Source organism: Embiotoca jacksoni, unplaced genomic scaffold (genome assembly GCF_022577435.1).
Source record: "Embiotoca jacksoni isolate LCO1_2020_lvr unplaced genomic scaffold, fEmbJac1.0.p SCAF_23, whole genome shotgun sequence".
Taxonomy (NCBI): domain Eukaryota; kingdom Metazoa; phylum Chordata; class Actinopteri; family Embiotocidae; genus Embiotoca; species Embiotoca jacksoni.
The window spans coordinates 3,123,383-3,150,460 of record NW_027185374.1 but is presented as its reverse complement, the minus strand read 5'-3'; the positions used below and the strand labels follow the sequence as shown (position 1 = coordinate 3,150,460).

At 41.8% G+C, this 27,078-nt stretch overlaps 3 protein-coding genes across 3 annotated transcripts; 2 read left to right on the top strand and 1 right to left on the bottom strand.

The window, feature by feature from the left end:
- The first annotated feature begins 731 nt into the window (after nucleotides 1-731).
- LOC138203423 (adenylate cyclase type 8) lies at nucleotides 732-13,700 on the top strand. The gene is made up of 22 exons (XM_069158262.1): nucleotides 732-811; nucleotides 910-1,030; nucleotides 3,201-3,412; nucleotides 3,843-4,586; nucleotides 5,051-5,200; nucleotides 5,513-5,643; nucleotides 5,882-5,993; nucleotides 6,122-6,249; nucleotides 6,535-6,693; nucleotides 6,999-7,233; nucleotides 7,398-7,568; nucleotides 7,685-7,785; nucleotides 8,150-8,351; nucleotides 9,093-9,185; nucleotides 9,374-9,534; nucleotides 9,819-9,900; nucleotides 10,100-10,258; nucleotides 10,699-10,845; nucleotides 11,056-11,148; nucleotides 11,270-11,384; nucleotides 11,560-11,762; nucleotides 12,033-13,700. Exons 3-22 carry the CDS (start codon nucleotides 3,257-3,259, stop codon nucleotides 12,246-12,248), a joined length of 3,558 nt encoding a protein of 1,185 aa, XP_069014363.1. The 5' UTR covers nucleotides 732-811; nucleotides 910-1,030; nucleotides 3,201-3,256; the 3' UTR covers nucleotides 12,249-13,700.
- Nucleotides 13,701-14,618: 918 nt separating this feature from the next.
- On the top strand, nucleotides 14,619-26,942 carry parp1 (poly (ADP-ribose) polymerase 1). The gene is made up of 23 exons (XM_069158263.1): nucleotides 14,619-14,847; nucleotides 15,933-16,095; nucleotides 16,908-17,023; nucleotides 17,148-17,362; nucleotides 19,217-19,307; nucleotides 19,394-19,510; nucleotides 19,863-20,039; nucleotides 20,431-20,593; nucleotides 20,868-21,008; nucleotides 21,148-21,387; nucleotides 21,550-21,615; nucleotides 21,699-21,831; nucleotides 21,950-22,145; nucleotides 22,238-22,366; nucleotides 23,142-23,225; nucleotides 23,460-23,582; nucleotides 23,682-23,810; nucleotides 23,899-23,997; nucleotides 24,161-24,313; nucleotides 24,472-24,599; nucleotides 24,706-24,767; nucleotides 25,079-25,193; nucleotides 26,119-26,942. Exons 1-23 carry the CDS (start codon nucleotides 14,725-14,727, stop codon nucleotides 26,198-26,200), a joined length of 3,045 nt encoding a protein of 1,014 aa, XP_069014364.1. The 5' UTR covers nucleotides 14,619-14,724; the 3' UTR covers nucleotides 26,201-26,942.
- Nucleotides 17,413-18,387, bottom strand: adorb1a (adenosine receptor B1a). Its single transcript, XM_069158700.1, has one exon. It carries the CDS (start codon nucleotides 18,358-18,360, stop codon nucleotides 17,413-17,415), a length of 948 nt encoding a protein of 315 aa, XP_069014801.1. The 5' UTR covers nucleotides 18,361-18,387.
- Nucleotides 26,943-27,078: the final 136 nt, after the last annotated feature.

The window sequence follows — 27,078 nt, the reverse complement described above, 5'->3', positions numbered from 1 at the left end:
TTGGATTGAAAACCAATGAGCCTATTCTTTTGATCTAAATGAATAACTTTGGCGATCTTTAACAAATTACTGTAACTTACCACTCGTGTAATGTTATCCTGAAGCTCACACAGAAGCATATGAAACAATAAAACATACAAAAATGCCTATTTATTTCCTCAATAACTCAGTTTCTTCAAAATGTTGATATTTAATGGCCTGTCACACCTACGCAGAGACGCATGAATTTAAATGCTCAGTAAAAGCAGTTTCAATGCCTGTTTGCTGTTGAATCACCTCAGGGTCTTGTTACCAGGTGGGAGATGATTCAGCTTCTGCTCTTTCAGCAACTCAGCCTGGTTTGGTGTGCTCTTTAGGCAATGTGTTTTTAACTGTGCACAGCCTGAAAGGAACCTGTCTCCCCTGTGTCTCTAACTGCACAGGCGCATATTGAAGTAACCAGGAGCACCAAGGCAATGAAGCAACAACGCCTCTGTATTGTTATTTTGAAGATTACGTCAGAATGGGAGAAAATAAAAAACGAAATGTTGATAGTATAAAAGAGAAATGTGAATAAGCATTTATCCTAATACTATTTGGTTGAAGTGTTTACACCGCTTTGAAAATTATGGTGGACGTTATCTTGGCCTTCTCTTGGTGCCAGTAACCTCAGCTTTACAGGCCAGTGTGAGTGGCTGCTGACTAATTAATCTTCTTTGCACTCTTCACTCCTGCAGCTCTGCTTTGTGGCAGTCATTGCCTTCATTTCAAAAAAGTCCGGGTGGGGTGACCTACTATCCTGCCCGAACAACTCCGCACATCTTCAGAGGAGGTACAGCTTGCTTTAAACGTTGGTGTTGGATGCTGCATCACAGTGGCGACTACTTCAAGTTTATTCTTTCCTTTCATGAGTTATGTCATAATTTTCAGATCCGTATACGATTGCTGTGCGATGGAATCAGCAAAAGTGGATTATGATGAGCTGGCTGCGGATGTCCTATGGGATGGGATGGATATGAAGAGTGGATGCACAATATGTGAAACAATACAGGTCAGTTTTGTAACGGTACACGACAAAAACATTTTGCTCAGAAAAGGTGTAAAGTGTATTATATGAAGAGCCTAAATTCAAAAATGGCATATTGTTTATTCCTGAGAGTTAAAACTGGCAGTATGCAGGCACAGAGGGATGACGGAGAGCCTTTCGGTGAAACTCTAATGTTTGCTGTGTAATTAAAAAAATCAATAAAGATGCCATCATTGTATAGCATTGACTCACAGTGAATAATTTTAGCTGCTGTAATAACAGATTAAATATTAAGTATTTTATCATAGTCAAGAGTCTGTGCTGTGTGGATATGTGATATCGATAAGACTGGTGATAGTGGACTGTAAATGGGTGGGACAGCAGCATTTGGAGCCAGAAGGACCTGGAGAAGTTTAACTCAGGGCATTAACGAGCTCAGGTCTAAATATGGCCACCACATAATTTGTTGGATAGCTGCCTTCTGGCACCCACTGTCAACACATGGAGTCAACCAAGAGTCTCTTTCCTGCATGCTGAATATTTGATTTGATTTTTTTTTTTTTTTTTTTTTTTTTGTGATTTTATACACTTTATTAATCCCCGAGGGGAAATTTCTTTCTATGTGCAGCATCACCAGTTCTGTCTGCATGAATCAGGATCTCAGAAGGATCTAAATACAAATTTTTAAAAAGATAGCCACATTTCTTTGGATAAATGTCCAGTGTTGCCCAGTTTGTATATCTTATACTAAGTTGCAATGACTATTGAATCTATCACATGAAGTGTTCACATCAACAAAATAACAGAGGTCTCTGAGATTCAAGATTCAAAATCAGTAGATACAAAAGTGGCTATAGTATTGAGACAGTGACGATGCTGTGCCTGTAAATGAGGCTGATAGATTGAGACTTCTGAGCAGTGTTGAACAGAAAGGAAGCAATGATCAAAAAGCAATTTTCTGTTAAAATTACCTTTTTCACTCAAAATGTTGTGCCACAGATATTGGGCACTTTTCATTATGCATAAATTATATCACTGCTAAAAATCCATTAATGCTGTGGTGTGGTCAGTGAACCTGACGGCTAAAAGTGTACTAAAGGTCGAAGTAAAGTTGTAGTCGGCTTAATACCTAGGATGACCCATGTTTAGCTAATACATTAATCTTTGATGTTGATGTTAATCTTAAGATGTGACTGATCACCAGTTACTTTTCTGATAGTCAGTTATTCATTAGGTCTAGGTCTTAGATCTATAGAATGTCAGCCAATAGCTAAACATGCCCATCACCAATACCATCCATCATCACCCAAACCTTTGGTGACATCTTAAAACATGTTGCTTTTTATAAAATATTCACAGTTAAGCTGAAACTAATGAATTTTTCCATTTTGATGTGTTGATCTTACTTGGCTCTTTTTGGAGACAAGTTTTTAGCATATAAAATGGCTGAATTGGATCTAAAACCTATTGGTGATCTGTTAGTGATGATTTTTTTTGCCACCTGGATGGGCCGGCAGTCCATCCCATTCTCGTGAACATGATATCAGGAACGTCTTGAGGAAATATCTTTACATTTTTCACAAATGTTCACTTGGACTCAAGGATGAGGGTCAATGGTCAAGGCTATTATAACCACAGCTAACACGTTTGTGGCCATAACTCAATAATTCATATGGTAATTATTACTATTTTTCTAATATGAAAACAACAAAAGAGTTATGACATTTTGTATCCAAATGGTCAACTTCACTGTGATATCATAGTGTTCTGCAATAACACCTCTCTTGTCATATCTCGGCAACAGGAGGAGATTGTGACCATATTTCACTTTGGTCGGATACTGAATTGGTCACACTAACCTTGGGTGTCCACCTTGAAACTGTGGTGATTGCACAGGTCTTCTGTGCTGTCGAGTTGAAGATGTGTGAGAGGCATCCACCTTTTCCAATTTGTTGTTTCTTTGCAGCAATATCCTTCTTTATAGCATTGTCTACTCTCATGGCTACAACTTGGCGTATCAGAATCTGCTTTATTGGCCAAATTTCTGCAAAGTCTTCATTACTTTTGTTATACGAGTCTTGACAGACAGGGATTTAAACGGAAACTTAACTGTTTTTTAAATATCTATCACTTAAGCATGTCCTGTACTGACTGCCACCTTTTCCTCTCCTCTCACGTCCCCTTCATGTTTCAGGCTGTTACCGTCCCCTGATCTGACACTAACAGCTAAGGTCAGCTAAGGTCATTACCATGGTGACCTTTGCTGAGACGACGCAGGTCTCCCCGATGGAGCTGCGTGAGCCAGCCTGTCTTACCACCACCCTGTCCCCCGGGCTGCGGCGGAAAAAGAAGTTGTGGCAGAACGCAGTCAAACACATCATTATCCAGCAGGAACTTAACGCCCAGGTGACTGATTGATCTAGTCTTCAGTATTGGATTTTTTTGTGTCTAGGTGATTTTCAACTGTTTTGTCTGCTATTGTTTTGTTCATATTCTCCTACAATATTATCAGGACAGTGTGTACCGGAACAGACCTCGTATGCCCTGAAAGATAACTGGACTAAACTGAAATTTATGCTTGATGTGTCTCTGTGGTTCGGCCTCTGGATATATTAGTACATTTCAGTGATGATTATTAAGAACTGTGTACCACAGAGTTAAAAACACATTCTTTCCAATTGAGAAAAAGTAGTTTCTTCCAACTATGAAGCCCTTACTGGACCCTTATAACCTACTGGTCACTTGTTAAAAAACTATCATGCCATTTAGCAGACAAAATGGGGACAGAACAGTTGTGTCAGATGTACACATCTGATTTTCTGCCTTGTATTTACAGGTGGGTTTGAAACCAGCACGCAAAATCTTTGCGACAGACACCTACATAGAGGAGATCAATGGTCAAATCCGCACCAAGGCCTCTCGTGGGGTCGCAAAACGACGCTCCTCCACCTTCAGAGTCCAGCCCTCCACGCCCCATGGCTCCACCAGCACACAGAGCAGTGTCAGAGGTTCTTGTCACGACTACGTCAGCGACGCCGATTTCTTTGTGCACCGGGGTCGCACTGTACATGGTGTCTACATACCGATGCTAAGACACACCTTCAAGTCCCGTGACCTGGAAAAACTCTACCAGCAACACTCCTCTCACCAAAGACGCAACTCTCTGGCCATAACCAATGTGATCGATGCGGTGGCCAAGCTACATGTGCTGGTTCTGTACCTGGCACTGGCCCCAGAGCCTGTCACAGATACTGTGCGCGGCTTCCTGACAGGCCTTTTCATGGCGCTAGCTATAGCTCTCTGTATGGTAGTGTTAACCTGCAAAGACTCAATGTCCCCACAGTGGCTTCACTACGCTGGCCTTGCCAGCTGGTTGTCTCAGACCACACAGGTGCTGATTGGACTGGTTTATGGTCTGGAAAATGATCCATCGTGGTACGTTTTGTTCACACTGTTCGCAACATACACACTGTTGCCGTTACCTCTGCTGTGGGCCATGTGCGCCGGTTCCCTCACCTCAATACTGCACCTTCTGGTGGAGATAGTGCACTACTACGGTGATGCTGTGCTCTTGCAAAAGGTGAGAAAATCATCTGGCAAGCCTTAAATGCATGCTACTTTAGAAGGCTTTATAAGTCCCTAACTATAAATACCCATCAAGTCTATGCTCACTTTTGGCCTTTCTCTTTCTTTGCATTTCCTATTTATCAAACTCTTAAATATTTCAAACTCTCAGCAGTTTGAATGACCCTATTCATTATGCTGATGAAGATAAGGTTCTTGAGGATTTGGCTTTGGCTGTACAAATAATCTTAGCTTGAACTAAAATGTACCTCTTTATCTCCCTATCCTCTGCCTGCTAAGTCCAGATATTACAGTAGCTAAAGGCCTTTTAATACCATACATATGAAATTTCCCTCTGACCCTCTGGTTTTGAACCTCACCTGATTTCATTTTCCAAGATCTCTTTTCCTACCCAAGTTTTCTGGGTTTTCCTGGTTGAATTAGAGTTAATAATGTATTGCGTAAACTCTTTGGATGCAGGTGTTTGCCAAAGGCCTGCTGTACCTGGGTATGAACACAGCTGGCTTGTTCATCCACTACCTGACAGACTATGCCCAGCGACAGGTTTTCCTGGAGACGCGACGCTGCATTGAGGGACGCCTCAAACTAGAGCAAGAGAACCAAAGACAGGTACAATGAAGGCTGCTATTACCCTTTAGTGTAGAGCTGGAGGAATTTATGGTGACCTAATGTGACCATAATCACTGACTATCAGCCTGTTTAAAAAAAAAAAACACGCACAAAGAAAGAGAAACCAAAAATTGCTATTATTTGTCTTTGACCTTTTAAGTGGTAATAACTCATTCTAATAATCTTAAATATATAAATTGTTTCCTAGACTCTTAATGTAAATTAGCATCATCCTGGACACAGGATGCTACAGAGATCAATGAGTACCACTCGATGATTTCTTGACTGTCACATTATTGTGTTACCTCACAGGAGCGCCTGGTGCTGTCGATCCTGCCTCGCTTTGTTGCCTTGGAGATGATTGGTGACATGAGCTGTTTGGAAGATGAACTCAACCCTCAGGAGTTTCACAAGATCTATATCCACCAGTACAAAGATGTCAGGTACACACACACACAGACATGTGTGCCAAGGATAATATTTGTAGCCTGTTTGGCTCCAGGCCACTGAATCACCAGCCACCCCTCACATTTTTTAAAATAGAAAATATAACACATTTGTAGGACGGTTGTATTGGAGGATGACCATGTCATCTTTTTCAAATGGCAGATTCCTTTCTGTGTTTACCGGAACATCAAATAAAAATGTTTTCTTTTACATCTCTTTCTCTACCCTCTGTAGCATCCTTTTTGCAGACATCAAGGGCTTCACTCTGTTGTCTATGAACATGTCAGCTCAGGATCTGGTTCGGACCCTCAATGAGCTCTTTGGACGCTTTGACCGACTGGCAGAGGTGAGAACCTGCACACTTTATAGTATTTATTTTATATATATTTATTGATAATATATAACAGATTATATATTTTGGACACTTCCATTCTTATGCCACACTATTTTCACTGGTGTCTTGTTTCATCGCAGGAGCACCACTGCTTGCGGATAAAGATACTGGGAGACTGTTACTATTGTGTGTCAGGGGTCCCGGAGCCACAGCGTGGTCATGCCCGCTACTGCGTTGAGATGGGCCTGGCTATGATCAACACCATACGGTCAGCCTTGACTTAGCATTTAAAGCAACGTCAGCAAGAGAACGATATAAAACTTAAACACTTAAGCAAATCATATTTAAAAACACAAACTCTGCTGAACAGACAAAAGTAGAATTTTTGTATTTCTGTTTGTGCTCAGGAATCAAGACACTGATAAGACTTTGGGTGGCTTAATTCTTACCAGAACTATTACATATTACATATACCACTAGACATCAATACAATTATGTAAGATGGGAGCTAATATATGTCTAACGTGGTTACTTTATCGCCCGCCAACACCAGGTACGTACGGAAGCAGCTGAACTTTGACATTGACATGAGGATTGGGATCCACTCTGGCTCTGTCCTCTGTGGGGTGCTGGGCTTGCAGAAATGGCAGTTTGATGTCTGGTCGTGGGATGTGGGCATCGCCAACATGCTGGAAGCTGGGGGCATACCAGGGTGAGTGTGATCTCTGTGAGCACCAGCAAATAGCAGAGTAGGACTTGATGTGACACAAAACTGTGCCTCGATGTGTTTTCAGAATTTCAACAAAATTCTTGCATTACCATAACCGAGACAGGTGTACAGGATCAAAAACTCCTGACTTGGACAGAAAACAAAGATTAACATGCAGGTTCCATCACTTGTGCTCACTACAATAATGTTTTGATCCTTAGACCTTCATTAGGGGAAGTTTGCCTTTGGATCAGTAAACCAAATAGCCTTTTCTTTATACATCAATGTTTTTTATTTCCCTAAACCAGACGAATCCACATCTCAAGGGCGACTCTGGATTGTCTAGAGGGCACCTACAAGACAGAGGATGGTCATGGCCGTGACAGGAATGAGTTTTTACAAAAACACAACATCGAAACCTTCCTCATCTGCCATCAGGAGGACAGGAACAAAGTTGACCATAGCGAGCCCCCCAAAGTCCAGAAAACTATTCGAACGTGTATCCCGGGGATGCCTTTTGGGATCAGCATGGACATGAATAGTGTAAGTGCAGGGATACAAAATGGTGTTGCGTTTATGTTAAGTAGTGAAGGATTTCAGTTCTAAAACATACAGCACAAGTCATATTTGAGGTCAGTTATCAAATGAGTTAAAGTATAAGTCCATCTGGATTGACCTGATCCATCATTCATATTCGTTCTTTGCAGATCCTGGCCTCATTTACAAATGGCTCAATGCCCAACATATGGCAGTCCACCCACAAAGAGATTAACAAACGCATTAAACATGCTATTGCGGTTCGAAGCAGTGAGCGTATGCACAAGGAGCACATCACTCCGCTGACCCTGGTGTTCAAGGACACACACATCGAGTACATGGTACGCAGGTATAGATGTTGGTCAGAAAAATTGAAAGTAATTTTGGAAAAACAAATGGAACATTTCCAAAGCTATTGTTGGACAAGTGCAAGTCACATCTCTTTTGATTGGTCCAGTTCTCCCAGATGAGAGATGAAATGTTCAACACCAACCTGGTCTGCTCCTTCATCATGCTCCTCTTTCTCATGGCTGCCCAGATCCTCATCCCTGCACCGAGGTAGGGAGAAACCAGTTGTCCATGAATCTCAGCATTATTTCATTTATTTTGGCTGATTCATGTCTTTTTATTGAAATTCAAACCTGGTCATTGACCAATTTCTGACAGGAAATTGGTTTAACTCTAAAAACAAGGTCTTTGATTATACTGCAACTATCTGTTGTATCAAATTATTCTTAAACCTCAGTGCCATCTGGAGGTGGTATCAAGAATGCACTGCATGCTGCTATCATAAGGTTACAGGCACTGTTTTTTTTAAGGCCCATTTTATTCACGCTACATCACCTTAAATCACCAATTTTTATTTTTCCGCACTTCCATGTGAGATTAACATTTTCATCACATCCTTCTTCCTCACCTGCAGACTGTTCCCAGCCGTCCTCCAGTTTTCCATCTTTCTGCTTGCCTACATGCTGCTGCTACTGATTGCCCTCGCTGAGGAGTTCAAGTGGACTCCTGCAGCACTGCAGCACTTCTGCTGCTGGATCCATGAAAACAACAGTGCCCGCAACCTCCTCACCCTCACAGCTATTGTCATCAACTTTGGGTTGGCCTCTACTGACATGGTGAGACACAGGGGGAGATTCATTAACAGAAAAAGTTAAATCTTCTTCTTTACACAACTTTTATTTTTGTACATATGCACTGTTGCACCAGTTCAACTTTCCACATGTACATAACCCTTACAAATTAGCAGTTATTTGTATTATCCTCACTGGAAATATATATAGAAGAGTGTTTCACTTCCCTGTTTATACTTGCACCTCAGATGGCAAACTGCGCTGCCAAGCCTGTTTAATAGAAAACAAGACTACAAACACCAAAAACGTTTCAGAAATGAACACACAAATTACATATAATGTTGCCATATCAATTGGAAATGTGATGGTAAGTCAATGTTTTACCCTCAACTTGTTTCTGCTGCCACCAAGTGCCAAAAGATTAAAAACCAAAAAAGGTGTTGCAGGTTTATTTTTAGCCATGAGTCACAGGCCTCTTAGTTGTGGGTGCTTAAAGATGTATTTAACTTACTAAAAATGATAGTCTTTGCTTTGTTTGCATTTATATTGGATTCTAAAGATGGTCTAAATATGTAACTCAGAGTAGAGAAACCTAATCTATATCAGGAGAGCTGCCACTTTAATCCAGAAATAATAAATATGGAACATAATACACAAAAAAACAACTAAAATCTTTGATATGTCTTAAGAGGAAAGGTGCATCCATTTCATTGTGATATGTCCTATTTCAGTCTTTTATTAACTGTCAAGATTTACATGTGATTTTTTTATGTGTGCTGCTTGCAGGTGTGGTGCACACTCACAAATACAGGAGAGGCTGACATCATGAATAAGACCAACACAGGCTCTGGTTCGCTCTCCGTCTGCACTTACCCTGATGTGAGGACATGAGTAGTTTAAATTTTAAAGAGATTTCTTGTTGGTCCATCTAAATATCAGTCTCGTATTAAACAAATATGTCACATCTTCTGTACTAAAAGTTATCTCAACTCTGATAAAGTGATGTCATTAAAACATATTCCTCTTTAATTTCTCTTAACCTCGACTGTACCTGTTTGTCCCTTCAGATCTTTGTGTTGAGTGGCGTGATCGCCATGGTGACCTGTGCCGTGTTTCTGCGTCTGAACTCTCTGCTGAAGCTGGCGGTGCTGCTGCTGGCAGTGTCTGTCTACTCCTACCTCATCCACCTGGCCTTCCTCACGCTCACATGCCATGATATGCTGCACAGGTCAGTGTGTGGTGTGCAGGATGCAAACTGTAGGAACGCTGTAGTTTCAATACTTTATAGTTTGTTAATGACTTCATTCGTTAACATTCAAATCTTATTAATTAAGTGGCTGCTGTTCTTATGATTGTGTTAGTGGTAAGGTTTGTTAAAGTATAGATAATTGTCATAAATATGAGATTTTCTTTATATCTTTAAATATTCTTACCACAGCAGTGGTTACTGTACTAATCCTGCACCTATACATAATCTCTATACATCAGCTTTCTTAATTTACTTCCTTACAGGTCTCAGTATCTCAGGAGAAAAGGAATTTCCATCCTGCTCATGTCCATGTTTATTGTTGCTGTCTTCTACAATGGTCGGCAGGTACTGATAAACTCTGAGGTTGTCCCTGTTTTTAGTACAGTTTGCTTGAAGTATCATAAATTGAAGTTTGAATATTAGTTTTAGTCTTCTTGGCTATATTTTTCCTGACCTGCAGTACAAGACCAAAACTCTTGACTGCTGAGCGGACAGGTAAAGTAGTGTGTCACAGGCAGGTGATGCTGTATCCTTTACTTTCCAGTGGGAGGCCACTGCCAGACTGGACTTCCTGTGGCGTCTGCAGGCCCAGCAGGAGGTGGAGGACATGAGGGAGTTACGGGAACATAATGAGTGTTTGTTACACAACATCCTGCCGATGCATGTGGCACGACATTTCCTGGACAGGAGCAAGAATGATGAGGTACCAAAAACACGTTAAAACCTTTGACCTCACCACCTATGACTCACACAATCAAGTCCACAGCACTTCCTGTGCTGAATTTTGTCTCAGAGAGTAGAGCCTTTAATGCGTTTAATAATACTGATTGGACTTGAAATACATAAAATAATTTTTATTTTTTAATTTTCCTTAAAAAAAATTAAGAATGAAAAAGTAAAAAAAAAAAAATACAGTATATAATTAAATAACATAAAATAAGACCCAAAATCAACATCATGTTCTACTCTAAGGACAATAGGTGAAATGTAGGTTAAAGTGTCATATTACCTACATTTGAGAATGTCAGTTGACCTCCTACTTTATCATAACTTTATAAATCAGTCCATATTTGGGTCAAACAAAAAAAGTTTTTAAGAACCCCCCTGTCATGATTAATGTGTGTGACACAATTCTCGCTTTAGGAGCTTTACTCCCAGTCCTATGATGAAGTGGGTGTTATGTTTGCCTCTATCGCCGGGTTCAACGAGTACTTTGAGCAGAAAGAGATCAAACATGAAGGAGTGGACTGCCTTAGACTGCTGAATGAGATCATTGCTGGCTTTGATGAGGTGAGTAGGGGACTGAAAATTGACTTATATCTGTAGTATATTTACGTGGTATCCTCCCTGTTCAAGTATTTCTTTATCTGATAAAAAAATTTTTTTTTTTTTTTTTTAAAAAGAAACATGGTGGAGTTGGCTTACTGCTGACAAAAGGGACGGCTGCTGATCGATTGTTGATGCTTAATGTCTAATTTGATCTCTTTATCATCTCACTAGCTGCTGGAAGAATCGTACTTTCACTTTGTGGAGAAGATCAAGACGATTGGGAGCTGCTACATGGCGGCATCAGGTTTAGCTCCAGACAAAGAGGTGGGAGATCTTGTGCGTGGTCCGCATTATTTTTTTTCAACAACATTTGCTTCTTTCACTGGCACTTGCATTGATGCCCTCTCTCTGTAACAAACTCTCCATCTATCTTTGTCTCCCTCAGGCATCAGTGGATGAATGGAATCACCTAAGTGAGCTGGTTTTGTTTGCGTTGGCAATGCAAGAGACTTTGAAAGAGATGAACAGGCACACTGCCCAAAACTTTGAGCTGCGTGTGGGTAAGTGGCCAAGTGGTTGACCTACTTGCACGCATACAAACACACACACACACACACACACACACACACACACATACATCAGCAATGCATTGTATAAGAATTATCTAAGGATTTCTAGTGTCTCGGCCCGACTCCTAAATAACTGAAATCATTTCCCGGGGTTGGACTCATACAGGCATTGCCCACGGGCCAGTGGTCGCAGGGGTTATCGGTGCCACCAAACCACAGTACGATATCTGGGGATTAACAGTGAACCTGGCCAGCCGCATGGACACCACAGGTGTAAGTGGACGTATCCAGGTAACAGAGGCCACCCACACGATCCTGACAGAGTGGGGCTTCGTCCTGGAGCTACGGGGAGAAATATTTGTCAAGGGGGTGAGTGGAAACTGATTCTGTACGTCCTGTAGCCGGTGAGGGTTAAAGAGTGATAGCCTATACTAATGATTCCACAATTCTCTATAAAGTGTAATCAACTGATGGTGATGGCCGAGTTTCATTTAGCTGCTTCAAATGTCTACACTAATAAAAAGGAAATAAAAACAGTTTTGTTCAGGAAGTAGACATTACAGCCTGAAATATTGTGTCGATTTGAATCCACTGTAACTGTTGTGTTAAAAGATCTTAACAATACCACTCTTGTTGTAGGTAAGTGAGCTCCAGGGGAAAATCCGCACCTATTTCATCAGCAACAAGCGCAGAAAGGGGGCCAGTCTTGAAGCAGATGGCCGCCTGGGCGGGCGGCCGAGTGGACGCATGACGCTGGCAGGATTGGTGTTTGGTCTCGTCCAGGCCAGACACAAGGAGAAGATAAGAGAGACCAATGGGGGGTTCAGTCTGAATCCCTGCAAACAGCAGTGTTAAGCGCATTGTTAGGGTGAGATGACTGCACGTAGAGGGGGACACAGTCCAGCCATATTGTTCCTACTGGTTTACTTTTGATGTTTCATTCTTTGCCATAATTAAATTAGCTAAGAGACGCTGGTATAACTGAAGTATGAGCCAATCCTAGAAAAGCCTTTGTTCTGGTTACGTCCATGACTGTGTCCTCTTCATCTTCCTTGTCGTCTCAAAAAAAAAAATTAAATCTTTTGGACAGCTTGCAGGGGACATCATCCTTGGTCAGATTTCTTGGGTTCTAGAACTGAGCTTCAATTATTGTATGCACGATAGAGTGGCGTGTTCTGAACTTTACTTAGACAAGGGTGAAGTGTCCTACTGGCCTCTTTAAACTTTAATAAGCATCTTGAGAGCACTGTGCTCTGTTTTTAATGCCATATCTACACACCGTGAGCACTGATTTCAGCTTTTAAGTTCATTTTGTACAAAACAAAAGCCAACATGTCTTTTTTTTTTTCTTGCTGGGATGAAACAGATGTCACACCTCAAAGCCAAAAACCCAGAATACCTCAAAGCAACCAGCTCCACCTCTATACCAATGGCCTATAAAGTTCTGACAAATGTGTTTTTTTTACTGTCATACATAATTTTTACACATTTTCAGAATACATTTCATATCGAGAGAAGAAGCATTATTTGTACTTGGCAACTATTATTCATTCATTTCTAAATGTGTGTTAAAATGACTTTATTCACTGTGTTTCATTCTGTATACATAATACACAAAACAGAAGTCCCATTATTTATGAACTGGCTGCTGCTTGGTTTCATATTGTAAATGCTTTTCACCTATGTACAGCTCCAACTGAGGTGGTATTTGCTTTTGTGTCACTGTCAATGTCACTCTGGATTTATGTTTTGTTTTTGTTTTTTTAAAACATCTGAACATGATTCAGATTTGCCTGACTTTTACCCAATTTTTTTTTGACCACAGGTCTATTTCCAACATAGCTGCTGAATCAACTTTAATGCCAAAAACACCTACCACGTCATTCTTACTTAAACCAAAGGACAAAGAAGGTTGCTTTTATATTGCAGGTCTGATGCAAACTGACTCCATCATATGATAATCTTGCAAATCTGGCATGTGTTTCTTTGTCTTAACTTTAAGGATGACAAGTTCCTCTGTGGGACTTTTTGTGATTATTGTGTACATTTACCTTTCCAAAAAAATATCAAGTTAACATATATAATTGTTAATATATGATCAAAATGTAAAGAAAATTGCTTAAAGTCTACAATTTACATCAATATGTAATAAACGCAAGATTTATATGATGAAACAAATGCAGGTTTGGGCCTTTTTAGATTAGGCTGTGTTTTCTAAAAGTTTGGTGTTCTTTTCCTAGGCATATTACTGTATTACTGTTTGTTTTTTTTAATAATTTTCACATTAACAGTTCATTTCTGCCAATAAAAAACAGTAATGACCATAAAGCTGTGGTTTTATTTAATTTTAATTGTGCCTATGATTGATGATGTGATGTTCATTGTTGTGAATTAAACAGAACACAACCTTCTTTGGTTATGAGAACAAACTACACGCATCAGTGAGAATAATTGAGAAAATCGTGAGTTTTTGTTCCAATATTGATTTAGGATCAAATTATTTTCCTTCCTTTGATAAACTCGACGATTTCTCTTGACTCCATTAGTTCTGGCTGATGCTCGCGCGGGTAATCTGTGGATGTATTCTGGTCCTGCTCAGAGATCCTCTATGATGAAAGATAGCTCACTCGGTAGTTCAGTTTGTGTACCTGGGCATTAACCTGTACCTTTTTTTTTTTTTTTCCTGGGGCAGATTCAGAAGAATAATATTATCACCACAGAAATCAACAAATCTGGCATCTAATGGTCTCTGATTTACCAAAAATCTGTGTTCAAGGCTGTGTTACTGTTTAACATAATGGAGAACTCGCCTGCTGCTGTCTCATCTTCATTGTTTTTGAATCTTTAAGGTTCAAATTTAAGTGTTGAAAGTTTCTACAGTTCAAGTGAAGTCAGGTCTAAGTCAGCTACTGTGGAAGCAAATCAGTCCACATCTGGGAACCTCTGTCAACAAAGATATAATACCAAGCAGTTGACCCACATCTGCTGCTCAAACCCCATGGAATAATTGACAACATAGATTAAACGTTACCGTTTGCTGACAGTATTGACGACTGTAAACAAAGACATTAGCACAGATTTACCTCAAATCTTGAATGGCATTTCCTAATTTGTGAAACTGCTGATGCTTTTCCTGTCGTGTTGGTGTCTGGAAAACAGCAACCGAGTGAGACCTCTTCACCGCGTCGTCTTCTCTTTGGTGCCGCGGACGCACGCGGGGCTTCGCTTCTCAGCCTGTGCGTGCGCTGATTGTTGTGGCTCCTTCTCATCCGCAAAAAGTTCTCCTCGCTGTCAGCTGCTCATTTCGTTTGGCTTTAACATCAAAAGAACTATGGCAGATTCTCAGGAGGACAAGCTGTACAAGGCGGAATACGCCAAGAGCGGCCGCGCCTCGTGCAAGAAATGCAAAGAAAACATCGCCAAAGACTCGCTGAGGATGGCCATCATGGTGCAGGTATAACGCAGCGACGTCTGGAGCCTGTCCATCCGAGGAAACCTGCTGTGTCCGCCGGCTTACTGCCAGAGTTTTCTTCCTCCGGATCACGTGGCCGTATGAGCAGATTTAGTAAATGTTTAGCACCCGAGTGGAGAACACGGAAAATGTCGTGAACAGTGTGGTTTCTGTTGCGCTAAGTTAGGCCCTAGTTAGCATTTCAATGGCTGACCGTTGCTCATTGAATCTTGTTCACAAAGAGCCGCCGAGCCCGTCTCTGATTGACCCCCCCAGTCTTACAATCCTGCCTTTTGAGTCTCCCCAAAATGATTCGTATCGATTAATTATTCAATGCATTTATTGCGTGGAGGCTCCAGCTGATCATCGACCTCAGGAGGCGAAATCACAACCGTGCGTAAAAGCTGCTGCTGGAAGTCATCCGTGAGGAACCTGTTTTATGTGTCTGCGCAGTCAGACTCCTTATTCATGGCCTGTGGAGGAGCTCCAGATTTCCAATCACTGTTCCCTCTAATGGACGGAGCTGGAGTCAGCAGGGGGGGGGGGGGGGTAAAGGACAGTTTAATCACTTTATTGATTATAAGCATTTTATCAATGACCCCGTTACAAAAGGAAATGTTTTAATATGTATTGAGAACCTGTATTTGACATCTCGAAGTATGTTTCATTCTTTTTTCATTAGTTATTTATTGTGTCACGCAAGGACCCGTCACACGTTGGACTTTATTTTGTCAGACAGAACTTTTTTTTTTTTTACAAATAACATGATATTGCAAAAGATCAATTTCTAGTGTTGAAGGACTGTGATCTGGCTTCTCTTTGCATGAACAACACTGAGCGGTCATTGCAACGAGCAACTTCGTTGTCCACTACAGACATTTAAAATAAAAAAAATAAAAACTCCACACAGCAGACATATTGTTGCACTTACTTTCATGCTCTTGCATTTCGTTATAATTAAGGTGTTATTTTATTGGCTGGTCATATCAGCAGAAATATATTAGCGGATAAGGTTCTTGCGTCACCACTGCATCACTCCAAACATACTGTTCACTTTGAGTCTGCTTTGTTTGTTGTTTGTCCTCCAGTCGCCCATGTTCGATGGGAAGGTCCCCCACTGGCACCACTTCTCCTGCTTCTGGCAGCGAGCTGCAGCTCAGTCCACCGCTGACATTGCCGGCTACTCCGACCTGCGCTGGGACGACCAGGAGAAGGTCAAAAAGGCCATTGAAAGCGGTGGAGCTGCAGGAGGTCAGTGCCTCAACCTCACAGATTTGACTCATGTTAGGCTCTCTCATATCCAATGAATTAATTTAATGTCAGCTCAAGCTTGTTGACCCTCAGTTATTATAAGCAAACATGACTTATGACATTTCACATTCATAATTAGAGGCACTGTCAACTCAATGGTGTCTTCTTATTTAGCGATTGGGTAAATATTGATTCCGCAAACAGACGTAGAGATGCACATCACCATCCAAACGTATACTGCAGCAGCAGTTGACAATCATAAAGTCAGTTCTCCCATAATTGGGAATATCTTTATGATATGAGAATTATTATTTCCTGCTCACTTGTCTTGTCTACATTTACAGGGGTTATTGACTTTCTTTTATCAGTGGAAAAACAAACATGAATCATAGAAAACAAACATCTCTGCACACTATAATGTCTCACGGTCATATATGATTAAAAAAAAAAAAAAAAGCTTCCTGGTGATCTCACTGTAGGTGCAGCTGTATCACGGTCTTATTATTAGACTTATTTAGACAGAGTTGAATCTGTCACTGAGCTTAAAGATAAATATCTGTCAACTTATCATGTAAGTCATTCTTCAAGCAAAATGGCTAAACATTCCTTCGTTTTAGCTTCTCGGTGGTGAAGTTTTTTTTTGTTGTTGTTGTTTTTCATATCACCCCGTTGGTTAGAAAACAGGGTTTTGACTTGTCAGACAAAATGTTCAACATCATCTTGGTTGCATTTCCAGACTTATGTAGCATATTTTTTTATTGCTGGATCAAGTTCAATCAGTCGACTTTTAAAATTGCACACCTCTCTGGCAGGAAAAGGGGACCAGAAGAGTGGAGCTAAAGGCGAGAAGACGCTGAATGACTTTGCAGTGGAATATGCCAAGTCCAACCGCAGCACATGCAAAGGCTGTGAGCAGAAAATAGAAAAGGTTTGCAGCCACTTTTAGTGTCACACAGAAAAACTGTTGTTCATATTTAAGAGTAACCTGTGTAAAATACTATACATTTAGCGATAAATATTTAACGTCTGTGACCCTCTGGATTCTCCTTCAGGACCAGATTCGTGTGTCCAAGAAAACTGTGGACCCTGAGAAGCCCCAGCTGGGTCTGATCGACCGCTGGTACCACACAGCGTGTTTCGTGAGCCGCAGGGAGGAGCTGGTCTTCAAGCCTGAATACAGCGCCGCCCAGCTGAAGGGGTTCAACGCACTGCGGGCCGAAGACAAGGACGAGCTGAAGAAGAGACTTCCTACCGTCAAATCTGAAGGGTGAGACAAAGAAGAAGGGATAATGTTGGTTTTTGAATGTTGTTCAGGGATCACAGGCGTGGTCTGGTCGGATGTTCACGTCGGTCATCACCACCGTTGGCCCCGTTTGAAGCCTCTCTGTCTCCCACCGTCCCGCTGCACAAGAAAATGGCCTTGAACGTGTCCCTGAAAGCTGTCATGGTATATGCATATAGGAAGGGGTTGACAGCAGAGTTTGCATGCGACAGGATGATGGCGGCGAGCAGCAGCTCCAGTGGCACAGGGCAGTGTGGACAGAGCAGCATGAAGCAGTTGATTGCGTGAAGCGGGATCCAGCAGATGGTGAAAAGGAAAAGAACCAGAAAGAGAGACGTGGCCGTCTTCATCTCCCTCCGCATGCTGGCTGCGGCCCTCGTCCGTCCCTCCCCTCTGCCGCTCTGCTCCGACGCAATGCGGCGCACCTGCCGCTTGACCGCCACAAAGATCCGGGCGTAGATGAGGAACATGATCACCAGGGGTGCGAGCACGCAGGCAAAGAAGTTGAAGTAGACCATGTAGGCCATGTCCACCACCAGGACAAAGAAACAGTAGCCTGAATCGGGCGGCGTCTTGTGCCAGCCCATCAAAGGCACAAGCCCGATGAGGAAGGCCAGCAGCCATGTGGCGAGGATCACCAGCGCGGCGTTGCGAGGCGTCATCAGGACCTGGTAACGGAAGGGCTTGAAGATGGCAACGTAGCGCTCCACAGCCACTGCCAGCAGGCTGAAGATGGAGCTCTGGGTGAACATGATCAAGACGCTGAGCATGAGCAGACACAGGTAGAGATTGTGACGCGGTAAGCCGATGTCCGTCAGGATGGCGCAGGGAATGGCGATCGCGCCCACGCAGATGTCGGCGGCCGCGAGCGACACCAGGAAGTAGTTGGTGACGGTGCGTAGTTTGCGGTTGAGGCCCACAGCGGCGCACACCAGTAAATTGCCAGCAGTAGAGAGAAAGGCGATGACGAGCTCGGCCGCCATGTACGCCACGTTGAGGGGAATCACCAAGTCGGTAGGTGGAGGTGACGGGGAAAGTGAAGAGGAGAAGACATTGGAGGAAAGAGGTGTTGAAAAGTTCTGGAAAAGTTGTCGGGAAGTGGAAAACCGACGGGAGGAGTTGAAACTGTAGAGGTGTAGAGACATCTTCGCCATCGTTGTCCTAAGGAGAGAAATCAGATTCCAGTTAGAAGTCGAGCTGAATTACTCTGTCTGAAGATGAAACGTATTCCAGCAGTACATTTCTCACCAGTCTACTTCCATTAATAAAAGTGTTCTCATTCAATCAGCTAAGAAAGTCAACCGGTGTCGTCCTAACACAGAAAATCACTCTTGTTTGGACAACCCTGTAGGAGGCTGTTTTATATCTTCCCCCTTCTTCCCTTCCATCAGCTGCTGTCTGATGAGAGATGTTTGTCTTGTTTGTATTTATTTATTTTTTTTAGCACAGAAACGGCTCAGAGAGCGACTGAGTGCTCTGGATGGTCATTAGCTCACATGTGTGTGTCCAGTGTCCAGTCTCACGGGGGGGCACCAATACATTTTTCCTGTCAGGGCAGAGTGTGTGACGCCGTCACTGACACCTGGGATTGTGCAGACATGTACCGGCTTGTGTTCGTGTCTGCCCATTAACTGATGGGACCCGGATGATTTTGCTTAATGAATAAAGGTGTCAGATTCCGGCTTGTTTGCTGCTCATCTTAACTGTCGTCCCGTGTCCCTTCGCGCCTCATTTAGGAAGTTAATTTGGATGGTTTTTTTTGCCCCTGCTGAATTACTAAAAGAAAAACAGCTGAAGTTTGGAGGAGACCTTTTCTGAACTTGTATTTTACGCTTACAGGAAACGTAAACCCGATGAGGTTGATGGAGTATCGAAGAAACAGAAGAAAGAACAAGAGGATGAGAAGAAAAAGCTGGAAGAGCAGCTGAAGGTACTTTTATTCTGTTTCGTTTCACATTTTGGAATAAAAACATAATATTACGTTTGGTAATACGTTGGTTTGCGTTGTATCTGCAGAGTCAAAGTCAGCTGATTTGGGGGCTCAAGGACAAGCTGAGGAAATATTGTTCAACCAACGATATGAAGGAGCTGCTGATTGCAAATGGACAGGAAGTTCCGTCCGGAGAGTCCAATGCAAGAGAAGCTCATTTCATAATTTATTGATCTGAATATCCTCTGTTATCTAAATGATTAAGACCCAGACACGTTAAGCTGGAGTTTTCTGGTATATTTTCTGTGTATGATTTGAAGAATCGGGTTGTCTGAGGTCACGTCTGTATATATTCATATTAGGGCTGTAAAAGAGGATTGTGTGTCTTAATGTATTATTGCTAATTCAGATGAATGTGTGCAATATGATTTCACAATATATGAAAGCAAATTATTTGTATTGCTGCACATGAATTGAGTCTTTTTATGAAACTCAAAGATAACAATGCAGCGTGTTCCAGTTTTTCTGTTTAATGACGTGTTGTTTTACTGACAGCTCGTCGACAGTCTGGCTGACGGCATGGCCTTCGGTGCCCTTGAGGCCTGTAAGGAGTGCAAGGGCCAGCTGGTGTTTAAGGGCGATGCTTACTACTGTACAGGGGACATCTCAGCCTGGACTAAGTGTGTGTTCAAAACCGCAACCCCGATACGCAAAGACTGGGTCATCCCCAAGGTGGGTCACCTCATTTCACCAGGCTCCTTTTAGAAAACTCTTTACGTGGAAGTCATCTTCAATGAGCAGGAAGGAGGATTCGGCTATTTATATGAAAACGACTGTCTGCTTTGAGTTGCAGCTGACACTGTGCTTTAAATTTGAATTAAGCCTGCAAGATAAAAAATCTGCAATGTACGATAACATATATGTAATATTACTATGATGCTCTATTTGACTTTTCATTTTATCTGAAAAGTCCCAATGTTCACATGCTGAGCGTGGCGTGGCAGGTGTACATAATGATGTTTCTTGTATATTGTGTTTCAGGCTGTCTTCATTACATGTATTGATATCGCAAAGCCAATAGGATTTACCGGTCAGCACTAACTTTCACGACTTGTCATTTCAGGAATTCCATGAAGTCCCCTTCCTGAAAAAATTCAAGTTCAAGCGACAGGACAGGGTTTACCCCAAAGTGGCTCCCACCCAAACCCCGACAACAGCCAAAGTCGAACCTTTGGCGAGTGCATCCAGCGCGCCGACTGAACTGCTGCCAGAGGGAGCACCTTCAGGTGGGTTAATATCCTGCAAATATTACAGTACATTTATGTCCACTGTGTATTTTATGTCCTCCCTATATGCCGATCTTGTGAGTTGATTCAACGAATGCATTAAATATACAATCACATCTGAATATTGGAACAATTAAAATACTTAATGGCGAAATATTTTTTTAATGAACACAACGTTGTCAGTGCAATGTGAACAATAAATAACGAAAAGTTTCCATTGAGTGTTGTTACTGAAAAACAACTTGGTCTTATGTCTGTATATTTTGTTTTATAGATAAACCTCTCACTGGTATGAAGCTGTTGGCTGTGGGGAAGCTGAGTAAGAACAAAGACGACCTGAAGGCTGCTGTAGAGGAGATGGGTGGAAAAGTTACAAGCACAGCCAATAAGGCCTCTTTCTGCATCAGCACCAAGAGTGAGTACCCACTCAGTTAAGCAGGAATTAAAGCAGGGGACGGTAACGGTTACATTGAAGAACTTAATCTCTCAACACTGGAGAATATAATGTGACATTTCCAACTTCCAACCCAATCTTTGTCACCTTGTTTTCACAGAGGAGGTAGAGAAGATGAGCAAGAAGATGGAGGAAGTGAGGGAGGCTGGCGTGCGTGTGGTCTCTGAGGATTTCCTCACGGACATCAAGTCTTCAGGCAAAGCCCTCCAGGAACTGGTCTCCCTGCACGCCATCTCACCTTGGGGTGCCGAGGTGAAGGTCGAAGCTCAGGCTCCGTCTGTGGCCTCCAAGTCTGGAGCGCTGGCAGCTAAGAGCACAGGGAGGGTGAAGGAGGAGGAAGGTGAGGTCCACTTCTCACTGTGGTTAGCAGTTACGAAGGCACCGAATGTTGCGATGGCGTTTATTAATACCTATTTGAATACCAGGTTTTAGAAAGGTGATCTAGGTTTATGTATTTATGGAGTACAACATCATAAAAAAAATTGCATCTTTGCCGTCACAGGTAGTAGCAAAGCCAAGAAGATGAAACTCACAGTCAAAGGTGGAGCTGCTGTGGATCCAGACTCAGGTAGTCATGAGTACAGTGAACTGAGAACGTCATGTCCGTCATTGTTTCCCCCTGCTGACTGTGATCGGCTTTGATACTCACAGGCCTGGAGAACAGTGCCCACGTCCTGGAGCAGAGTGGGAAGATGTACAGCGCGACCCTGGGTCTCGTGGACATCGTCAGAGGAACTAACTCCTACTATAAACTGCAGCTGCTGGAGGATGACGTACAGAAACGGTATTCACACTTCTTTTTGATACCAACTCTCTCAGTTGTACTGTTTGTTGAAATATTATCTCTGTCCCCAGTCTGACTCGCGTATGTCCTCCACTGCTCATCTGTCATTTACTTGTAGGTACTGGGTGTTCCGGTCATGGGGCAGAGTTGGTACCACCATCGGAGGCAACAAGCTGGACAAATGCCATGACAAGAACTCTGCCGTGGATAATTTCCTGGTTGTGTACAAGGAGAAGACGGGCAACGACTGGAGCTCGTCCAACTTCACCAAATATCCCAATAAGTTCTACCCGCTGGAGATCGACTACGGACAGGTACACACCAACCTGCACTAAACTCGGAAGCAGAACTCCCACAGTACATTTTGGGTTTTGATTTCAGTTGTAATTTTGCTGTTTTGGGGCAGGACGAGGAGGCAGTGAAGAGGCTGACAGCCACCGCTGGCGCAAAGTCCAAGCTGGCCAAACCTGTGCAGGAACTAATCAAAATTATCTTTGATGTGGAGAGCATGAAGAAGGCCATGGTAGAGTTTGAGGTGAGACTGTGGTTAATTGTTCAAAGAACACAAATTTCCAGGCCGGGTTTGGTTTCTTCTGTTTATCATAGTTTGCAATTTTTCTCTGCTTCCTTGAATCTTTTTTTTTTTTTTTTTTTTTTAAATTGGTTTTCTGAAAGAGGAACAAATAGCAACAGGTCATGTCACTTCTTTTGGAGATGTACAGAACTGTTGTTGGTGAGCTTTCATAAATACATACAATGTAATAAAATAATTATTGGGATACTTTTTTGAAATTGAAATTCTGGAGACCATATTTTAAGTCACTCAATTACAATGAAGAATCAGGAGGCAGAATTATTATTTATTTTTTTACCCCTCTGCGAAGGTTTTGTTGGGTTTATCAAGTATTGGTTCCATCAACAAATTGTTGTGATATGACAGTTGTATCACTCACATTTTGCTGTACCTGGTAGTTGGTTGATGTCGTTTTGGAAAATGATGTATAATACTGTGGAGCACTGCTTGTTTTTGATTATAAAGTCTTCTGCTGTTGGTGAATTTGTCTGACAACTGCACAGACACAAAATGAATTTCCCAAAGTATATTAAACTAACCAATTTAAAGGGAAAGCCCACGTGTCATCACCGCTTCAGTAGAAAATCTTTTGTTTTGAAAAGAAAATACATTGCGAGTCCTACCATTTTATTTTAACAGCACAATAATTAGCTTTTTTCTGCAAATGAGAAATAGTGTTAAAATAAGCGGACATTATTTTTATACTGACAAGCTCATTTCCCCTGTCTGTCTTCAGATCGACCTTCAGAAGATGCCTCTCGGCAAGCTGAGTAAGAGGCAGATCCAGAGTGCCTACTCTCTCCTCACTGATGTACAGCAGGTCGGTTATCAACAAGCACTCAGAGGGTTGTCTCTGTGTTCATCTGTCTGTTGAGATTCCTCTTCATAGGACTCTGGTGTATTTATTTCAACAAACACATTTGGCTCGCGATGAAATTCTGACATGATAACCGGTGGTTCTTCTGTACCGGTGGTTGGACCGGCTTACGTTCTACCCTATATTCAACATTCAATATTCAACGCTTTGTCTGCATCTGTCATGTTTTTATTGCAGGCTGTGTCAGATCGTGTGCCTGAAGCGCGGATACTGGACCTCTCCAACCGCTTCTACACCCTGATACCTCACGACTTTGGCATGAAGAAACCTCCACTACTCAACACCCTCGACTACATTCAGGTTAAAAAAATAAAAATTAAAAAAATCTTCTCACTGCTGTGCCGTTTTTTTTGATTAACTTATTAACTAGTTAAATACATCACGTTCGTCACTGCCCAGGCTAAAGTTCAGATGTTGGACAACCTGCTGGACATTGAAGTGGCGTACAGCTTGCTGAGAGGAGGAGCCCAGGACAATGAAAGTGACCCCATCGACATCAACTACGAGAAACTCAAAACCAAGATCGAGGTAAAGAGTTTAGCGCCTTAACTAACGTTTCAAGTAATGTTTTGTCATTGTATAAAAAGGAGCATTTGATAAGTTTGTTATCTCACAGGTTGTTGACAAGACGACAAATGAGGCCGAGGTCATCACGCAATACGTTAAGAACACCCACGCTGCTACACACAACACCTACACACTGGAAGTGCAAGAGGTAAGTCTTTGTTCGGGAAAACAGTTTCAGGGGGACAACTGCGTCATTAAATTACGTTTCGAATGATGAGTTTGCAGAAATCTTAATTCATAATAACTTATCTTTGTTGTCCTGCTTTGATTGTGCTCTCACTGTGTCTGCTGATATGTTTTCTGTCTTTTAGATCTTTAAAATTGTCAGAGAGGGAGAGCACCAGCGGTTCCGTCCCTTTGAGGAGCTGCACAATCGGCAGCTGTTGTGGCACGGCTCCCGCACCACCAACTACGCTGGTATTCTGTCTCAGGGTCTCCGTATCGCCCCTCCAGAGGCCCCAGTGGTGAGTGTCCTTTACCAGGTTGAGTTCAAGCTGATTGAACTAAAAGCTTCACCTCTATTTGTTTTATATAACAGAGGAACACCACCTCTTCAATAAATACCCACCTTTTGTCCTGTCGAGTCCTGGATTACGTAAATGTTTTCCTTCTCTCCTTCCAGACTGGTTACATGTTCGGCAAAGGTGTGTACTTTGCCGACATGGTGTCCAAGAGTGCAAACTACTGTCACACCTCGCAGTCTGACCCCGTAGGCCTCTTACTGCTGGCCGAGGTTGCCCTGGGCAACATGTGAGTGACAATCTGAATTTGAAAGAAAAGTGTCAAACTTGAAAATGTTGTTGTGATTGTATGAGATTATGCATGGTACTCTTTTTTTTTTTTTTCTTTAATGCAGGCATGAACTGAAGAAAGCCTCCCACATTACAAAAGTACCGAAGGGCAAGCACAGTGTTAAAGGTGAGAAAATTAGAATTGAATTTGGGTTGAATATTTTAGATAGTGATACGTTTTCTATTCCAACAGTACTATATCTTGTGTGTCCCTGTCTTTTGTTTTGATTTATATTTGATTGTGCTCTGCTACATAAATGCGAATGATGAAAGATGAAAGAAAGTACTTTCATGAAAAAACATACATGTATATAATAGGTATGTCATTGTTATGGCAGGATATTTGGCATTTCAGGTGTTTCTGATTTGTATGCAGGTTTTGTTCGTGCTCTTCTTCAAATTTTGGTTGAATAAAATGTTTTCTTTTTTTCTTTCCAGGTTTGGGCAGAACTGCTCCCGATCCAAACGCTGCTGTCACTTTAGACGGCGTGCAAGTGCCTCTGGGAAAAGGAACCCACACTAACATTGATGACACAAGTCTACTGTACAACGAGTATCCTTTCATATTAATCTCCTTCTTTATGAATATGATGATAATTTTGCTTAATGGCCCCACATTTTTACTGGTTGGCAATATCATTAATTATTTAGTCGTGGTTTATAAATATGTACAGTCAAAAAGTGAATGATTTAAGTATAATTTAACTACTGCCATTGGCAATTTCCTGCCAAGTTCTGGTATATAGTCAGAATTTAGGCCTGATGTTGCTATTACAAGGTAAACGCACTGCTCTTATCTAGCTCATTTTTACCTTTTCAGGTTTTGCTTTACAAATGTTGGCGTATTCGTCAACCATTCATACACCAATGGTGTCAGAGCTGCCATGTTCACCTGCCATCGAGGCCAACTTGGGGTTCAGTGTCTGGGATGTGGACATCTGTGCTAATATTCAGAAAACTCATCCTGTCATAGGAAGGTTGTTTTCTGACCATGTGATCATTAAATATCCAGGGCAGCCCGATGTTTCATACCTGACATAAACAGTAAATGTTCTGCACTTGTATAGCACGTTATCACCTTAGCGGTCTCAAAGCGTTTTTACACTGTTTTTCCATTCGCGCACATATTCACTCACTAATGAGGCTGAGTTACCATGTGAGCTGCAGGAATTTATTCACACCCCAATGGTAAGCGGTCATAGCATTTTGGGATTCAGTGTCTTGCCCAAGGACACTTAGTCATATGGACAGGAGGAGCTGGGGATTGAACCACCAACCCAGTTTAGACTGGTAGCTAATGACGAGGTAAAGAAGACCAGTAGTTGAAGGTTTGGTGTACAGTGGTGGTGAATTCAAATTGTCAGGACCAGATTTCTTCACAACACACACAACATTGATATTATCAAAATAATAATCTCTAACCTCAGATCGCTTCTTTCATATTATCCTTTTGTTTCCCTTAACCACTGCTCCTCCAGGTACATTGTGTACGATGTAGCGCAGATAAACATGAAGTACCTGCTGAAGATCAAGTTTAACTACCAGACATCCCTGTGGTGAGAGGAGCCGTGTCCGAAACCCTCTTCAGTGTGAAAAGACAAGACCACTATTGCCTCCAGGCCTTCGGTCTCTGCAACAGAACATGTTTGGCAAAGGAGTGATGCTAAAACATGCTTTACAACGGTCATTGGAAATCTCAAGTCACTTTACTGATTTTTCATCAGGTTTATTAGCAGGTAGTCTTCCTTAGTAATGCATCAGGTCTACTTACTTACCTACTTCTGACTTGCTCATAAGACTGGAAAGTCACAACTCAGTGCAGTAGTTGAAGCGTTTCATATTACAGGGCATAGAAAGGTTCAGAGAATTTTAGTTCTGTCTCAAATGTTGATCTTAAATATGTAAAGGATCTTTTTCTGTCATTCTTTAATAAACCTGTAGTTAATGAGGTGTAGTACTGCAAGTTTAAAGGACTTTTAAGTTGTGAATAACCAATCTGCAGACAAACTAACCAGTGTTTCTATTTTTGCTCGGATACGATGCACATCGATGCACATTTTGTAGAATGTTGGGTATGAAGATACTGTACAAGGTTTGACATGTATATATTTGTTTTGTTGTTTGTGTCTCAAGCAGTCTTCTTGCTGGAAAAAAAAATAATGTGGTAACTGTTTATGCGAAGTATTCTGTAAAAGACAACTGCCATGCTATGCGTTACAACTTTTCCTAGTCTTTTTCTTGCTTACCTCAAACAAAATAAAATATCCCGAAAAAAAATAAATAAATAAAAGGCATCCCTAAACATCTGTCAGTCATTTTATTCTCATGTGCTGCACATCTATTTTAAATGTCAATCTGCATGACAAGTTTTTCATACTGAGTAAATGATTGATTTATTTCTTTGAAGGCTTTCTCTTTCTTTAGCATTGGTGGTAAGG

What these genes read in the sequence shown, in the direction of transcription:
- adorb1a (XM_069158700.1), bottom strand. Translation starts at nt 18,360, where the DNA reads ATGGCGGCCGAGCTCGTCATCGCCTTTCTCTCTACTGCTGGCAATTTA.
- LOC138203423 (XM_069158262.1), top strand. Translation starts at nt 3,257, where the DNA reads ATGGTGACCTTTGCTGAGACGACGCAGGTCTCCCCGATGGAGCTGCGT. An exon ending in ACACACACATCGAGTACATG is followed by an intron (nt 7,569 to 7,684) that starts GTACGCAGGTAT and finishes TGATTGGTCCAG; the next exon opens with TTCTCCCAGATGAGAGATGA. An exon ending in ATCCTCATCCCTGCACCGAG is followed by an intron (nt 7,786 to 8,149) that starts GTAGGGAGAAAC and finishes CCTCACCTGCAG; the next exon opens with ACTGTTCCCAGCCGTCCTCC.
- parp1 (XM_069158263.1), top strand. Translation starts at nt 14,725, where the DNA reads ATGGCAGATTCTCAGGAGGACAAGCTGTACAAGGCGGAATACGCCAAG. An exon ending in GCCAGAGGGAGCACCTTCAG is followed by an intron (nt 20,594 to 20,867) that starts GTGGGTTAATAT and finishes TTTGTTTTATAG; the next exon opens with ATAAACCTCTCACTGGTATG. An exon ending in TCCTCACTGATGTACAGCAG is followed by an intron (nt 23,226 to 23,459) that starts GTCGGTTATCAA and finishes TTTTTATTGCAG; the next exon opens with GCTGTGTCAGATCGTGTGCC.